Below are 19,201 nucleotides of genomic sequence, written 5' to 3' on the forward strand. Positions count from 1 at the left end.
CATAGGAAGCAGATTTCATTGTTAAAATGTGTTACATACTCTAAAAATATAAAATATCCCAGGTCTACACATACACCTAAATGTGAAATATATATACAGTATGCATGTATGTATTCTTTGTTCACGTATTTCACCTGTTCTTGTATCATCTACATGTGTATCATGGCTCTCTCTTTAACATACTGCCATTCTACACCAGCAGCATAATGTGTTGTAACTTAATGAATGAGGTCTGAAAAGATAAGCAAAAATTGGGGATTAATTCTGATGATTAGAGACAAGAAAACATTGTAAAAGATCACAGGATCACTAACTCAAATGCCCTGCTGCTGCTCCAAGTAATAGTTTTAATAATTTATAGCTTAAGCAGTTGTTTTTTGCATCTTGGTGATGATTACAGCATAAACATTTGTGGCATTGAAAATAGGTGGCACTAGGCACGGTTTTCCTCTCTCTCCAGGTCTTGCAGAACAAAGGAGGAAAAAGTATACAAATGTTTGTTTATAACAAAATCTAAAATCTTACTTCAAAGGTTGAAAGAATGCAACAGTTAATGGTAACCACTGTCTTACAGAGACACATAATGCCTGTAAAAACAAGCTGATTTCAAGAACACAGTATGCACAGTGGTTGTTGTTCAATAAAAGAGTTTGACCATGGTGGATACTGTAGGTTGGCAACTTTCCCTATGAATCATAGGAGACTCAAGAACACTGAGAATTTTGGGTTCCCACAAAAGGCAAGTGTTAATATTTGGCCTTATTAGCAAATAGCAAAATTCTACACTCCAGCAAGGAATGATGAATATGTATTACCTATTAAAGAAGCACTTTGGAACAGTAGGTTTTAAAGAAAGGTTGTTGATGCGTAAAAATTCATATTGTATACTGTGGTAGTGATTAGGAAACAACAATAAAAGTAATTAACATCAAGTCAAATGGTTTTTAGTCTGTCTCAGTCAATTTCTTTTACTATCAACAACATCAGTAACTATTTTGTTTTAGTGCAAACAGATCATATTTCAGATATGGAATAATAGTACTGTTACAATATGAAAGAATATTTCAGCCACATGGACAGCATTGCGCCTGTTTTTGATGAAAATAATAATAATCTTAACCACTTATCAATTTTAAACTCACTTGCAAAGAAGACAAATTCTGGGTGGAGGTGGAGAACAACATCCTTTGAAATAAAACGTAACATAAGGCTTTCTGAATGGGTTCCAGCTTTTACTTTCAAATTCTCTGTGATAAACAATTTTAGGACTGGTTCCTCTGCGTTTCTTAAGAAAAGGAAACTTAAGGGCAGGATCCTTTGAACCCTGTGAAAGAAAGGAGAGGAGCCAACTTGTGGCAAAATATTCAGCCTTACAGCTGACCTTCATGTGAAATCCTGACCACTTCCTAGGAAAACAGCGCAATCTGTAAGCTACTGTATCTTGAATCTTCACTTGTTCACCTTCTGTATTTCCAGAAGCTCACTGCAGCAAATCTTGCTGCCCAGACCTGGTCCTGGAGAGCCACCATTGCCTTTGTTTTATACTGTAGGTCACTCTGAATCACCTGCTAAAGAGATGGACTTTTTATGAAGTTATTGATGAATTAAGAAAGTCATTTCTTCAAAGAAAGTTTGGTCCTTTAAGACTGAAGTATGTCTGATTTGTGTTCCAAATGATATCTTAATAAAATTGTGTCTGTGTCAGTGTGTGTCCTGAGATGAATTGGTGTCCTGTCCAGGGTGTACCCTGCCTTGCACCCATTACCAAGATAGACTCCAGCTGCCCCCTGAGCCTCAATTGGATGAAGCAGTTAGAAAATGGATGGATAAGTGAACTCTTAATTTAACCAATTACCTTTTCAAATTGATCACAGTTAAACATTTTCCAGCTTTAGAAATAGATGATTTAGTGGTTCCCTATTAAACTTTCTGGATTGAAGCCTTCCAAGATCGGGGTTAGAAACTTTTGGCGTAAAGCATGACACTTGAAGACCAATATACAAGTGAAATTCACAATTTCCTCTGAAGTTAGGCAGCAAAGGATCATATAGAATTGTGTATGAAAATACAGGCCAGTCCCTTAATTTGTGTTTGTTTCTGGTTGGTAAAATAGCAGGGGAAAGTTAATTTATGACTTGACCCCCCCTCCCACAGTGTTAACAGGATATCCATTATGATTACGCTTCTGTAGTATGCTCTGTGAGTCAATGAAGTATTGTATGCTCTTTAAACATGTTGTGCTTACTCCAGGTCTGGAATTTAACAATTTTAATGACTTTTAACACACCAGAGGAAACTTCAACAGAGGTCTTCAATTAACATGCTCCATGCTGTCATATAAATCAAATGTGTGCCATTAAATAAGAGGGTAGATTTATTTTGGTTTTCTTTTGTTAACAGCCTACTAAAGGATCACAATGAATTAAAGACTCTTGTTGTGATTTTGGAAAAAAAGATAGCTCCTTCTGAAACAATATATAATTATAACCTTTCAGAGTGAACTGTTTTGTTTCCCACAGGGTAAACTAGCTGTTTAACTCAGTTGATCAGAAATTTTGACACGCTGCCAAAACACAGTGTAGTTCTGAAAGAGTGTGGACTGAATTTTTCTCAGCAGCGATGACAGATGACAAAAGTTTCTGTAAGCACTGCCTTATGAGAATTATATTTCACTATAAAATAAATTCTAGAAACTACAGTGGGACAGTATTTGGCTCTGTTCTCTCATTCCTTAATCAAACTAAATTACTCTTTCCAAACTGAGAAAATAAACTGTATCAAACTAAGTTAGAATTCCAACAATTAAAAAAAACAAACTTGAGTGTCTGTGCTATGCAGAAAACGCTCAAACAATACTTTTGAATTAGTTAGGAAAATACTGTACAGCTCAGCTATATATTCTGCCAGGTGCCCAGGTATGACTCCCTAACTAGCACAACACATTTTTTGTGGGCAAGCAAATTGCCATGAATTATGAAAATATTAATATTCTTGTGTGTGTGTGATGGACTGGTGCCCAGTCCATGTGTATCCCTGTGTTTCCGGGATAAGCTCCAGGTTGCTGTGATCCTTACTGGGAATAAGTGGCTTTCTGATAGTAGACGGATGAAGATTAATGAACTTTGGCCATTACGCAGCATGAGAAAGTAAAGAGGTCTAATTTCGTTTCAATTTTATAAAGTTAACGTTAGTTTCCACAGACAGCTGTTTTGTTAGGGCTCATCAGCATGACATAGCTAACTTTTAGCAGATGTATGTGTGTGTACTTTATACTGTAAGTAACACGTGTCTAACTTTGAGTTTATGTGTGCTAAGCAGAATTTAAAGTCTCCATAGACAGTTTCACCACTCTCCAACATAAATATCTTACCTCCTGAACTTCCCCTGAAGCAATATCTATCAAACCCCTCCCTTCATCCTTGCAGCAGCTCCCTGGCTCATTCCTCACAAAAATAAGGAGAGGGATGTGGTCAGCCTCATCCTTATCGTTAGGCTGCCGTTCCTCTAGTTCGGCAAGTTACACCAAACAACCTCTAATACATTTAATCTCTATATTGTAATATCGTACTTATTAGGATCTGACAGAACTTTTCAGCATCTGCCAGTATAGGTGAAAAGACACCTGTACTGATGCAGAAAGGTATTAAATCAGGAGTACCTTGAGGCCTTGTTCAATGATAGCTGCCACTTCAAAAATACGTAGACAATAAAATGCTTTATGAAGGCTTTAGTCATAAAGATAATTGCATATGAAGGAAACAACATTGGAAATTAGGGCGGTTTTAAATTCCTGCCATGGAAATGACATAACCTAAAACACATTAACTACTCCAAAAATGTCTACATATAAAGGCTCTAATTTACACCAATAACTAGTTTCTAATGATAATTGTAAACTTACAATGAAAAAACACAGAAGCATGCTTTTTTCACTTGGCTATATTACATCATGGTGAAAAAGAAGAAAGAAAATATAATGTTTCGGCCGTGGAGCCTTCTTCAGGTGTGAGTGCTCACACCTGAAGAAGGCTCCACGGCCGAAACATTATATTTTCTTTCTTCTTTTTTCAGCATGGAATAAACCTATCACTTGTTCCTTTGCAGCCTACGCATGCTGACTCAGCTACCCACCTGAACTACTACATATTACATCATGCAGAAGTAATTAAAATAAATGATGAAATGTTCTAAGTTCTAAGTGAATGGTTAATTTATCGGGCTCCTCTCAGTTTATGGAAGCTCTCAGTGCGCCTGTTCATGCCGTTCAGCATGCATGTGTCAGTATGTGTATGTGTTTTGCGTAGCAAGAAGTATGCTGAGGCTGAACACTACAAACAACAGAATCCTGACCAGGTCGAGTGCAAGTGGTCACACTACACCTATCCTGGAGTCCTTGCACTGGCTTCCTGTCATGTTTCGTGTCGACTTCAAAATCCTTATGCTCACCTATAAGGCTTTGCATGGCTTGGCACCTCAGTACCTGTCTGAGCTGCTATCGTCCTACTCTCCACAACCTTCTCTCTTATAATTCTGGTCTCCTATCTGTCCCCCAAGCCCATCTACACTCTATGGGTGACAGGGTCTTCTCCGAAGCTTTGGAACTCTATCCCCAAATAATATCAGAGAGTCACCTTCTTTAAACTCCTTCAAATCTAGACTCAAAAACCTTCTTCTTTAGAAGAGCCTTTACTTAACTGGTTCTGTTCTTTACCCCTCTGCTCCTACTGTATTCAGTACTCCCCTCTACTGTCTCCTCTCATTGTGTATTCTCATTGTGCATGTGTTGTATTTTTATTTTTTTATTGTTGTTGTCTTTCGTAAAGCTCTTTGATAAGCAGCCTTTGAAAGGCGCTATATAGAATAAAGTTTATTATTATTGATATCTGTTTTCAGGCAAATTATATGCCTCTGCAAATTTCTAGTCCTGTATACTGTACACAGTCCTCTTTCTGCCCAAGAAACTGTATCAACAAGCAGAATGTCTTCTCTGAACTACAGATACCGTAGTTGCAGTTCAGTTATGCTACAGTATATATTTAAGACACTCGGAAACATCAGCAGCCTTGAGCATTGTAAATTAGTAATGAGTAAAATCAACATGAATGAAAATGGGATAAGGCACATTTTCTTCTTTTAGTAGTAAAAATGGTTCATTGCACATTGGCAGAAAGAATATGAATCTTCTGCCTTTCATTAGTGGGATTTTATTCCTACATGCATCAGATTTTAAAATTAAAGTCATAAAACACGTTATAATCAGCTGCTCTTTGAGGTTTAGTGAGGAAAACAATTTCAGTTTTCAAGTGTGACAAATTAAATGTCAGTTGATAATTCAAAAAGAAATGTACAGTATGCGAGTTATTATGCCTCTAAATGCTGGCATTTCTTCTGAGACACTCATGGCACAAAAAAGTAAGGCCAAGATTTCCATAGTAAGGTGTCTTGGTGTTTGTGTGTTTTGTGTTTTTTTTTTAGCAATAGTGTTTAGTATTTGTGTGTGGGTTAACTTCATATTTGACATTGTTTCATTCCTTGTCTGTTTTTGTGGTCCTTCCTGTGGCTGGAGTGTAGCCACTCTTCCTTGCGGTGTCCTAAGTGCTGGTCTCAGTGTATAACACAGGAGTATTTATAGCTGCTGCAATGATGATGCATGTACAGTATAATGACACCTTCCCAATATGCTGTAGAAAATAAAAATAAAAATGATGTAAATGGTTGCACCCAGCTTCAATAGAACTTAGAAAAGAAAATTTGTGATACTTTTTTTCAGACCCAAGGTAATACAACCTTCATGTCCTTAGTTCCCGTAACAATTCATCGCCTCCATCCATGCCAATCACTTTTTGCAGAAGTCACTGTATCACCTGAAATTCCCATCAGCACACAGTTATTGGACATGGTCCCTCTGGCCACTTCAGAATCACACCGAGGGCATCAAGCTTGTCCAATAATCTCATTTCTTGCCGGTAGTGTCCTACTATTTACATTGGGGGAGCAGGAAGATTTTTCACTGTCTCAAGGACATCTGTGATGGTGGATATGTATTCAGCCTATTGTACATATATACAGTACAGTAAAAAAAGCATTGTTACCACCTTGTAGCCCGATCTCATCAGAGCTCAGAAACTGAACAAGTTTGGGTCTGGTCAGTACTAGCATGGGAGACCTCCCATCACATAGATTGCTGCCATAAGTAGTGTTGGTGGACCAGTAGGTGGCACTCTTCCACATAGGCCACAATTTTCGAAATCAATACTTCAATATGATGCCAGGGAACACTATACCACAGAACGTGCCATCCTTTGATGCTAAACTGAGATCCTGACTACCAAAAGTAAAGATCTCGCATTACTCATAGTGTTAGCCGTTGGTTAACACTGGTGTAGTGGTTAAATTCCAGTTTACCTTGCTAAATCTTGCAATCCTAAATTGGGGAAGTAATTTATCTGTTCTCCATCTGACCTGCTTTGTAGTGGGGGCTGTTCCCAGTCTTCAATGCATCCCCCTTAGTTCCACTTGTGTCCTCCAACTTGTACTGTACAGTATGTGCCTTAGTTGAGATGTGCGGATATAAAACATACTGTAGGAAGAAAACAAAAACCTCATTGATATAATTTATAAGGACATTATCATGTGGTGGGATTAGGGGGATGTTGAAACTAAGAGGAGAAGTGATGCACATTAGGCACTAGTTTAAAAATTCTGTTTCTTTTTCTTCCATTCTAAACGGTACTTGGTCTGCCTGCTATGATGCTGAAACTGAAGCTTTGCTCACAGTATGAGGAGAATGTATCACTGCACCTTATGATGCTGTTAAGACAAGAAATGGTATGAAAATGTGATGACTACTCCAGTTCATGGGGAGAAGAAAATACTTTTTGAAGAGAGATTTTTTGCGGACATGCACAGAGAGCCTCTTTGAAGTGACTCAATTATTTTCGGGTCCATTCATCTGATGGGAACTAATCAGCTCTGATAATTAGAAGGGCAACAAAACATCAAAGGCTTTGATCGTTTTTAATTTGACAAGGTATACCTACTAAGCAGAAATGCTTTGCAAAAGATGGGGATTCTTACGACTTACTGCTGTACAATTCTGCTTAGAAAGCCTAGTGAACAAACTAGGTTTGCCTTTGATTGCACTGTATTTTGTACCAATTATACTCCATGCTGTCACCAGAATTTTCCATTTTCAAAAGCATTAAAATTAAAGCATTTAAGTGATCTAAGCCACTTTGCACACGAACCAGGGCTTGTGTCAATCTTGTCATTAACAGCTTCTGTCTCATCTCCACTCTAACTCATGTGTAACTGCACTTGCTGCTACACATGTACATGTAATACATGTGTAGTACTTTTGGAATGGTTCAATTAAACATTTTGGCTTATCTGTTTGATCTCTGGCAAGGTTAGTAATAATTCTGTAATATCAGTTTTACTTTAGAGTTAAGGATCTAGTACCATCACACGTCTGAGTGCTATCACAAGGTAACACAGAGGAATAAGAACTGCTGTGTTAAGTATAATTGCAATAACAGTTTACTTAGCAGCACAGTAAGTCACATTTTTCTGTCACAACCCATGCCAAAAATATTACCCTGGGAAAGTCCACTGTATAATAAGCACATTACAGCATAAATTACCTGCCTTTCTATCGCACTTCGTTTCTATGATTTCTTTAAGAAATGTCTTTTGGAGACATAAAAGGAGACCTCTGGGATTTTTTAAACAGACTGTCAGCCTAAATAGTTTCTGCATGTTCTTTTTCTTTGCTCATGGTTTTAAAGATGAAGGTCTCCCATGTCAGGGAATCTGGTGAACGTCAAGACTGCACTATGTGCACATTACTGAATTGATGCCCTTTCTGTCAATGTGTGAGATGTTACAATCACTTCTAAAATTCTAAGTTGAGTAACTTAAAATACATGAGTTCAGTGGGGACAGCAATCCTGAGACACTATCTGCTGACTTCAAAACAACTGAGAATATTGACCCCAGTCTAGATCTTCTCTTTATGAGAGCTACAGTATATCCATTTTTTGAGAGTCACAAGTCTCTATTAACTTCAGGTCTGTCGAAGACAGGGGAATAAAATCGTTGCAATATGGGAGACAGATGCATAACAAGAGCTCTAACAAAGGCTTTTAAATTATTCAAGGGTTTTCAGACTTTGCTTCATTGTTTCTTAATTTTTGTGCGGTCCCCTTTTCCTTTGCTTCTAATACCATATTTCTAAAGCAATTAGCTTTAAAAAAATGCCCTTGGAGTCGTTGACTGAAATCTGCTGAGGCTCACAAGGTACACAGTATGAGGTACCCAGAATTGCACTGACTGCAATGCAGATACAGGTACACTACCAGAGTGCAGCTGTAAATATTTTCAGTGCTAAAAGAGTATTGTTAAGGTTCATTATATATAGTTATATAAAGGGCTATGATCTTAATTACATTAAACAGCAAAATCTTAATCTTCCCTTGAAGGCAAACTGCCAAACTATAGTAAAGGAATCAGATGGGCAGTTTGCCCACAATTAGTCCAGATGGGAAATCATGGAGGTGTTTTATCCAAGTAAAAAAAAAACTTTTTTTCTAGTTAAAAATTACCTTAATATTTGTCAAAGTACTCACATTGTTTAACTAATTTTTCGTTTCCATGGAAGAATGATGTGTTACCTATGTTAGAAATAATCTAATATAGGTAAGCTAGACTTTTTTCACATAGTTAAGTAGATATTCTACAGTAGCTATCCTTCCTATAAAAGGGTGTTCTTACAACTATCTAAACCAAATCCAAGTGATATCCTAGCCAATGCCCCAACACCCCAATGCCAGAGGTGGTGACCATTATTACTACAGTATATTTAATAATTTTTTAAATATAATCTTGTTACAGTTTACCTACTGAAGTGCACTTATTACTGTATATAGCCCCATGTTAAAACACTCCCAAACTGGACAAATAGTCTGCGAATGAATGACACACAGGACTTTCTTCCTTCTTCTAAAGGAGTATTTTGAATTACTTTACCTTTGGCTTAAACTGTGAATCATGGGGAAAGTGTTCATGAACATGACTTTGAGAATCTAACCTGATATTCTGATCAAATAGCTGAGCACAACTATGAAAGATGGCTTGAATTTCCCCCTACACATACTGTACTGTACCTCTACAACAACAACAAAGGCCAAGGTCATCATCAACAGCCATGTATCTAGAGATAAAACCCGGGCATGCTGCTACCCATTAGTTAGAACAACAAGAGTCTTTGGCAGTCAGCCTGTTTATTATTGATAGTGAAGGCAATTTGCTCTCTAACCTCCAGAAGTTTTTTTTCATATTACCACAAAGGAAGGGAAAGTTCTGCAATCAAACTACAGCCTGTCTTAACAAATAAAGGCATTTGTTATTCTTAATAAGCTGTGATCCACAAGTAAGTTTCCAGCGTATGCCAGCTTTATATGCCTTACTTTGTTCAGTTTAAATGTAAAAGTCTACCACATGTATCAATGCTTAAACACAACATTTGATCTATTTGCTTCATTTTTAGGCATCTGAAAATTGCCTCCACTCCTTATACTCCTAATAAACTGAATTCTGGCCAAATTTTATTCATCTTGAAAAATTACAAAGATTTATCGTTTTTTTAAGCTAGGATATCTGGGCAAATTGTTTGACGTGATTAATTTTGTTGGCAGCTGGGAATTGAGTCTGAATTATAACTTTGCTGAAGAGATAGTGGAGGTGAGCGACACAATAGGACACAATGGGATTAGCAATGTTATATTTGCAGCTGATAACTGAACGTGTGCCTCATGCTGATCTCTTACAGCTGCTTCACGGCTGCCTGACATAATTAAAATAAATCTGATAAAACTCTTCTTGAGAAGTTATAGGACAGACACAAAATGTTTGTTAGAATGAACAAGTACTCATAATAAATGCTGTCATCTGTCTTAAGTTTGAAGTGTTTGCATTTGGTACACAATGGAACAATATACTGTAGTTCTTGGTTGAGATCATAATTAGGCCAATTAAACATCTTTATAAGTAACAGTGCACAGTGTAATGCAATATGTGAGTTCAGTCAAAATCTCATACTTAAAGTACAGTACACATTTATTCACAGTGTGCAATTTGCAGTCTGTGGGGGTCTTTATACCCCCAATACCCCATTATAGTGATGGGAACCATACACTGTAAATAGAAAGGTGCCCTCCTTTGGGAGAGACATAAAACCAAGGTCCTGACTATCTGTGGTCATTACAAATCTTGGGGTGCTTTTTGAAAAGAGTAGGGGTGTAACCCCAGTGTCCTGGCCAAATATCCTCCCTAGAATTTACCGGTCATGGCCTTCTAATAATCCCCATCTGTCAGTTGGGTTTATTACTCTGTTCTCCTCTTCACTGATAGCTGATGTGTGGTGACCGGCCTAGTGCACTTTAGCTATTGTCACACCATCCAGGTGGGGCTACACATTGGTGGTGGTGGAAGTTAGTTCCCATTACCTGTAAAGTCCTTCGAGTGGAGCGAAGTGCTACATTTAGTAGCACTAAATGTTCTAATGAAAAGTAGTCAGAGTGGTATTTAACACTGCAGATAATCCAAAATGTAATTGTGAGGCAATCAGTAGTAGCCTTTTACTCTTGGCATGTTAATCATAACTGTGGACTTAACTGTGTCTCTTCATTCCTCCAGAAATGAAATCTTTTATCTTTTAAATTCCAGATTATGAGTTCTTTTAAACTAATTACAAATGTTTTAACATCCAACAGATTCCATTAATCTAAATTCCATTCAAGACTTCATGATAGCAGAACTACATTCCGTATGTCATAATTTCAAGATAAACAAGAAAATTCTGCATTCTGGAAAAAAAACTACCTTGCATCAGTCTGTGACTTTCAACTTTTGATAGGAGCTCAGGAAACTATATGGTAAAAAGAATAAGCTTAAAGGAAAATCATTTTGATGCATTTTCAAATGAATCAAAACATAGTTATGAAGTAACATTTGCATATCCTTTTTTTTGCAACAAAATATTCAGACTCTGGGAGATTTGAACAAGACAAAACTGTTTAAAGCTATTTAAAAGTTACATTCCCCCATTCTGTTTTTGAAATGTTTGTGCACATTTAGTCTATGAACTGCATACTGTATGTTTCATGTGAATGCAGTTTGCCTGAATGAAAATGATTGGTTAAATCTCTTGGTTAAATTGGTTAAAGTAAAAATGTATACACCTGTAAAGGAAATTTGTATAAGGTATCTCCATATACAGTATCTACGTATTCACAGAACACCAAGACTAATAAAAGTGGTATTTAAAAATGTATTTTTATTCAAAAGTTTTATCCGCTGCATTTTTCATTTATGGGTTTGAAGCAAAACAAGTATACATATCTCACACCACTGTGAGATACTGAAAGAATTATTTTTTGTTTAGATCACAAGCTCAGCGTCCTTGGAAATTGTTCACAATGGAACTAAATTAAAAGTATGTACATCAATGAATATGGTTCTTGCAAATATTTTTAAAAAGTAAAGTGTTCTGTGAGTTTGCCTTTATTTGGAGAACAATAGTTTGATGGATTTGTTTAACCCTTCCTCCCACACCAACACATAAAGAGACATTTTCCTATAGTTCAGTAGGTCCAAGTGAAGCTTATGTTATCTACCAGAAGAAAAAAAAAATGTGAATGAATGCCAGTTGCCTTGTAAAGAGGCCTTTTTCAGGGAAAACTTAGTTTTTGCCAGTACCTCACTTGATTAGTAAAGATCCTGTCTATTTAGGGTTTTTATTAAAAACAGCAACAGTGGCAGCAAACAGAAATGTAAAACACACCCACACAGAAGAAACCTCTGCAGGGGGCCTACATCCAGTGAAGGTCAAATTAGCAAATTATTTACAGATTTTAAATGCATTGCCTGGGATTTTGTTTGGAACTTTGGTGATGATATGAGCCCAAGGAATTTGGGGTTTATGAAAACAAGCAGGACCGGTAATTTTAACAAAAAAAGATCTCAGTAGTGTGAATACAACCACTCATACATGCAGGTGGTCCTCATATTTTCAAGGAATGAGGAGACAACTTTAATTTTGCTTAGTGGAGCCCTTGCCTTTAACTTGAGTCGACATGGGAAATTGAAGAAAAAGAAACTGTTGTCAGACTTAGTTATCAGCTTGAATGTAGACTTGCTCCTCGATGTTTAAATTGAGATTCTCAGACAGTGCTGTAATAAAACATATGTTTTAAGTGTTTCTCTTCAATGACTTTTTTAAATATCTCTAAACCATACAAAGTATCTGAGACAGTTGACAGTTTACAATCTGCTCTCCAAATGCTAAACTTACTATACTGCCACCAGACTGAGTCATGCAGTTCAAAATAATGAGAAAACTGCAAGTGTTAGATTTAATAATTATATCTCGCCTTCATAAATGTAATCAAGCATATCAGAAAAAAAGAGTGACAATTTGTCTCTCTCCTGATGGCACTTAATAAATGGATGCAAGGCCATGATAGTTTTAAAATTAAAACTTCAATACAGAAGAAGACAATTATTTTAAATTTACCATTTTAAATGGATAAGGTCTTTGCCCTCCAGTGAAAACAAAAATGCAATTAATGAGTGCCAGAGTCAGCTTGTACAAAAACCCTAAAAGGTAGGTTTTTATTATGCTTCTAGAAAATGAGAAATCTAGTTATAATGTAAAAATAAACTCAAATCTTGATTGGTAGCCTTTCTAGTTTCTACATGTACTAGTCATTTTGATTTCTAGAAGCTTTGTAATATTTTTACTTTTTTAAAATACAGTGTAATTAAAATCCACTGTACAAATATGGAAGTCCATAGAATGTATGCAATTTAATATACCAATATGATCGTCTATTAAATTTCCTCTTTTTCCTGTATACTGAACAATGTCCGCATATGTTTTTATTCATTCTGAGAGCACTGAAAGCATGGGAAAAAGTAAATGAAACATCAGGAATTTGCATTCAGGAGAAAAAAAAAAGATTCCCGAAGGGGAACTATTTAGGTACTGTTAATAATTGACTGTTTTAAACTGCGAAGATTATACTGATGAGAGTATAGGGAGTTCAGTAGTGGTTCAAATATATTCTAGAGGGGATTGTTTAACAGACAGAAGAGATCCTGTAGTGATCGAAAATTGCACTCTGCTCCACAACAATAGGTCTGCTGCCTGTTTTAGACAGAAGAAGCAAGGCTGATTTATGTGGAATTTCTGAGCTCTGTGGAAAACTTCTAAGAGGCCTCATTCTCTGGGCCACTTGCCTGCTTTAGTTAGGCAAGGTCACCAGTCACCTGACCAATACATTGAACAGCTGGAACACAGTCACAGTGCTGCACTAGCAACAATTTTGTTCTCTTCAAGTTCAGGAAAGGAAAGGGAAAATGTGCTTACAAGAAGAGGTTCTCCAGAGCTGCTGGAGCATGTAGGTAAGAGCAATGCTTTTTACAGATGAATTTGAAATGCAGCCGAGATCAGAGATTTCAGCTTTTGTTCAGATGAACAGGGCTGATAGCAATAATCAGCTAGTCCTGCTACTGCAATGCAGGAGAAAGTGACAGGCATTCTGCAAAGCAAAGAAATGATTATGCAGTGTATCTCTCTTTTGCTGTAGGAGCTGTGTTTTGTCTTTTTTGTTTTTGTTTGTGCTGTTACATTAAAATGTATAGCCTGTTTTTTTTTATTTTAAACCTAAAGGTTTCAGAGTGCAGTTTGTTTCCGTGTGTGTTGCGAAGGTTGCAGTTTTGATGAATGCACAGTAGAAACACTGGCAGTCGTGTGGTTCAATACATTCAGTGAACGGAGATCATAGACTGTGCAGTGTGCTATGGGGACACAATCTAAAACCACATAATCGGAGGCTGTGTTTTGTTCTCTCTGGATGCTACAAGCTTCAGGTAGAATGTTGAGTAACCTGATCATTAAAGACAACCTTGTGATTGCCCTCCAGAGTGCTCCCTGTTGCACTGATCAAGGCAAAACATGCACTATTTCATGCTTTGTCCCTTCTAACATTGCATATAGCTTAGGCTCTTGCAGTGTTTTTTTATGTGTCAAATAATAAAGTACCAATTAATTTTGTCCAGCGTCCTCTATATAGAAACCAGTATAGATGTATGTGTTCCTGGTATAGATGTCCCTGTCCCGTGTTCGGTGTAATGAAACATGAGCTGTCCATTTTCTACACTTATATTACATTACCATTTTGCGATAATTCTTTGCATATTGTCTGAAATGAAAAATAGTAAAGTAGTGTCTAATAAATGATACCCAAGACTAACTGGAAAGCGAGCTATCTGTTCATAACGGCCACAGACTTACAGTACAAGTACACCACAGTGAACCTTAATATGTTAATCAAGACATGAAAGAAAGATTATGAAGACTGTGTTCCTTTGAATTCACTTACTACTGTCACTTTCATGAGAAAATATACTGTATATACACAAGAATATAACTATTGCTTCTCACCATCTCATTGTTAGCAACAGTATCATGGTAATTGTAGGACAGCATACAAGCTTAATGTACATTGTCTTCTGAAACAGTAGATTTTTTTGCTGAGAGCTTTCTGTGAGTCACATTATCCTTTTAAAGTGGATGCTTGGACAAACAAACAGTGAACTAAATATGATAAATTGTGGAAAGGTCCTATTGTTTTAGAATCTTATTTTTTCAAAAGATAGAAAAGAATGGCTTGGCTGTTTTTCAGCATATTGTTCCTTACTCATGGGGGTGTGTTGCTCTGGTGGTCCTTTTGACCTCCAGGAAGTTAAGACGAGGACCTACTGCGATCACTGTCCCTCCATAGTGGTTTGGAAAACATGGAATTGTCTCATAGTATCAGCACTGCAAAAGAAGTGCACTAGTTGCCAAAATTCCACACAGAACAGGCACTTGTTGCTGATATTCTCTTAAGGATATGAGATACTGTGTATGTTGAAGCTTGCTGGAGAAACCGCAGATATGAAAGAAAAAATAAACATGATTAAAAGAATGTTTCACAGTTACAGATCTACAGAATGTTTCTGAATATTTACACAGCAGATCTGTTTTTACCCACTGTATGAAAAGCCAGTCTTTTCACTTTATCAGTAGAAAATCAGGAGGACTAAAGACTGAGACTTCTGAAAAGCTTGCTCTTCACCATTGTTGGAGTGGCGAAAGGAGGCTTCAATATTGAACACTATAGCCATGTCGTCTTTTGAGACATAACAGTCTCCATTGTCAGTGTATTTGTTACACTATGCCCCTTCAAGCAAGTTTATATTTGTGTTCTGGGCAAGCTGACTGGGTACAATGCAAGGATTTTTCTGTGGTCATTTAATGAAACCCAAACACGCAGAAAAGGTAAGAAGTGTGGTGTTTCTGTTATTATGTTACTTTTTTGTCAGGGGACGGAAGGGAGACGGCAGTTATAACTTCTCTTTCGGCAGCTGTCCAGAGTGGGAAACCACGCAGATGGTTTCCTGTTTTGTTTGGTTTTGTTTTTTGTTTTTGTAAACCGAGTTTTGCTACTCTTCCAAGTTTAGTTTGGGAGTTTCCAAAAATTCTATTCCTCAATATCAGTGCTATATTCAGCATAGCCTGACATTTACCATTTAAACAAATCTATTTCCTGTTCTCTATAATTCATCTAAAAATGCACCAAGACAAAATCGCATTACACCTGCCCTGCATATTTGTCAGAGATTATGAGTCTGAAATCTTACTGGACTGTTTATTGTCATTGTTTTTTAGAGAGATGAATAGGTATTAATTCTCAACACTAATCAAAATTTTTGGGTATGCAATTGAGTCTTCTCAAGGAATTCCACCCACACACTGGCATTCTAGTTAATCTTTTCTCTTCTGTCACATAAGTTCATAAGAAAAGATACAAATGAGTGAAAGCCTTTTGACCCATCTAGCTTGTATGGTTTGCTAATTGAACCTGGGATCTCATCCAGCCATTCCTCAAAGGAAACTACAGTATCAGCTTCAACAAGATGGCTTGTTGAGTTTCCTTCTGACTCCCACAACCTTATTAGTCTTTTAAAAGGCTGACTATGTCTAAAAAATTGCATTTTTTAGTATTTTAGATTTCCCTAGCTAGATCTTTTGGGGACGATTTCCCTCTGTAAATTGCTCTATCCTATACCTCATCAAAAGCATGTTTGTTAATTTCAAGGTCCATTATTAGAACATGAAAAGACGTTCAGGATATTTACATTGAAATGTCCTACAAAGCCACATGTAGGCCCTATACAAAATGTGGTGAATGCATAGAATACATTTTCAAGTCATGCTTTACACTCTGAGATGCTTATTCATTTAAATAGAATAAGTTTGGTCAGGTTCTTTGTTATTTACAAGTCAGACCAGAAGAATTGAGGTGAAATTCCACCACAGTTTTGTAAACAGATGTCATAAAGAAGAATATTCAAGCATACTATGTTTATCACATCTTGATAGCTATATAAAGTATCAGAGTAAGCAAAAGACATTGTGAACTGCAGGCAAGAAGCTGAAGAATGAAACTGTATAACTGAAGCTTTGAAGATACAGAAATCCAGTATGTTTTAAATACGTGTGTGGTACAATGGTGAAGTGTTAAAGCACATCTATCAGATTGGGGCTGTCATGCACAGAATAAGAAGAACGAATCAGTGAGACAAACATGACCTTTGGCAGCTAGACTATAGACTTAGACTATATCTGTTTGTCTGAGACCAGACCAAAGGTCTTCATTTTCATATATTCAGAAAATCACATTCATGAAAACACAAATACTCAGGTAAAGAAACAACAAGTATACGAAAAAGAGATTAAAAAATATTTCCTTGACATTATATGGCAGTCAAATACAGTATATCATTCCCATGTGTTTGGGTTTTTAAAAGTCTCTACAAACCCAGCATGATGTTGTGTTTAAGGTGAACACGCGTAGTTCGGACACTCTAAATAAGTACAGTATGCCCTAGGATATTGAGGATATGCATACATCTGTAGACCAAAGCCCATTATCTTTTGCTCTTTAACCTACCACTATTTTAGGGTCATGAAGTACAGCTGTTGAAAACTTACATTTTAAGTATTTGTTTAACCCTCAGTCTTTGATTGCAGGAAAGACAGTTAATTAGTTAAATGTTTCACTGAGGCAGTGGGAAGTATGTAGCCACAGAGCTGTGTTCAGATTAAGACCCTTCTCTCATCATGTATTAAAGCTCCACACTTGTCACGTTTTGAGCTTAGTTCCTGAACCCACAGCTCAAAACAGTAACAGAAGATCAAAACATGAATGTGATTCACTAAAGCTTTGACTCTACAGCTGCTCCAGCCAAGTTCACCATAACTAATAACATCTGTTCACAGTGCTGCATTAGAGAAAAAAAAGTTCTCTTTTTGTCTTCTACCATGCTAAGGTAATGAAATCTTGGATGGCAGACTGAATTACAGGATATTGTACTCCCTGCTATAAGGAGAATCTATTTCCCAGTTTCCTAACAAAAGTCTACAGTTATACACCACAACAGCACCAAAGGAAGTCTGTGGAAGTGTTATACTGTATAACATTGCTGTGGTTGCTTTTTTGTAAGAAAAAATATTACATTTAATGTTTTATATTTCAGCTTTGATTTCTGCAGTATAAAAGCAGGATTTCTTGTTGAATGTGCCCTTTCATATTTCAAAGTATGAAGTTGGATATTCGACTCAATTTGAATTTCAAATCAAACAGGTAAACAATAACCCCAGATTGATCCTCATGAATGTCAGCTTTAGCTTCTAATAATTATACAGGACCCTCCAGTGTGCACATGCAGGGAACTGCGCAGGCAGCGTGCACATGCAGGAAACTATGCAGGCAGCATGCACACGCAGGGAACTGCTCAGGCATTGTCCACACGCAGGGAACTATGCAGGCAGCATGCACACGCAGGGAACTGCTCAGGCATCGTGCACACGCAGGGAACTGCTCAGGCATCGTGCACACGCAGGGAACTGCTCAGGCAGCATGCACACACAGAAAACTGTGCAGGCAGCGTGCACATGCAGGGAACATACACGTGCACAAGCAGAAAACTGGACAGGCAGTGTGCACACACAGGAATCTATGCAGGCAGCGTGCACGCTCAGGGAACTATGAAGACAGTATGCACACGCAGGGAACTGCTCAGGCAGCGTGCATATGCAGGGAACTGCGCAGGCAGTGTGCACACGCAGGAAACTATGCAGGCAGTGCGTACATGCAGATAACTGTGCAAGCAGCTTTGTACCTTGTACCCTGTGTTGTTTATTTCTGTTTTTTAGGCTTTGGACCCTTGTTATTATTATTATGTCTCTTTGCCCTTTGGTTTAATCTGTGCTTCAACAAAAATAATGTTATTATTATAGATATGTTTTTGTTGGACTTTATTTAAAAGAGTACTTATAGGTGTGAATAAATATGACCCTTGTGTTTTCCAGAATAAAATTATGACAAATATAATTTTAGTCTGTGCAAAGCAATAATGATTACAGTAGAGTATTATAGTCTTTTTTAAAACCAAGACAGATTAGCTAATACATAACTGTAGCTGTTATATGATGTCTGTTTGTTCATCTTTCATTGGTAATGAATGAATATACTGTATATGGAGGACATTAAATATACACACAATCTGAATACATACGTAATTAGTACTTAGAAGTGTCTGAAAAAAGGTGACTTACTTTTTTTAGTATGCCAATGAAAAAACAATATTAAAATGTTTTTGTATTTCTTTATTTTCAGGTTGCAAATATTGAACACAACAGGTTATGTCCACAAAACTACAAATCTCAAACAATGAACAAATCAAATGGTAAGAGACTTCTTTTCATAGCTCACAATACATTTGGTTAAATCTATTAAATTGTATGGTCTGATATAGAAAAAGAGTTATAGATATCCTTGTCAATTAAAGGCAATCACTGCATGTCCAACATGGTGCAGTAATAAACTAATTTAAAAATATATATAACCATGTAGTTTATGTCTGGTGTAAAGCAAATGATAAAAAACGCAAACTGATGTTGTAGAATTGTTGTTTTAACTGTTATTGGTAATGACTGCTTAAAAAAATAGTCTCTAGAGTAGAATGTCTGTTGTTACAGTCTACAGTAAAAAAGGGGTTAAAGTGATTCAAGACATTCAAAATGGAAGAC

General features: G+C 36.9%; 1 protein-coding gene across 1 annotated transcript in view; it reads left to right on the top strand.

Moving 5' to 3' along the window:
- kank4 (KN motif and ankyrin repeat domains 4) overlaps positions 1-19,201 on the top strand; it is a 38,260-nt gene that overhangs the window by 6,059 nt on the left and 13,000 nt on the right. The window contains exon 2 of the mRNA XM_088926599.1: positions 18,789-18,858. Coding sequence (XP_088782725.1) covers positions 18,843-18,858 — 16 coding nt within the window. The 5' untranslated portion in view covers positions 18,789-18,842. The remainder of the gene's footprint in view (positions 1-18,788; positions 18,859-19,201) is intronic.

The sequence above is a fragment of the Atractosteus spatula genome, chromosome 11 (genome assembly GCF_055471065.1).
Source record: "Atractosteus spatula isolate fAtrSpa1 chromosome 11, fAtrSpa1.hap1, whole genome shotgun sequence".
Lineage (NCBI taxonomy): Eukaryota > Metazoa > Chordata > Actinopteri > Semionotiformes > Lepisosteidae > Atractosteus > Atractosteus spatula.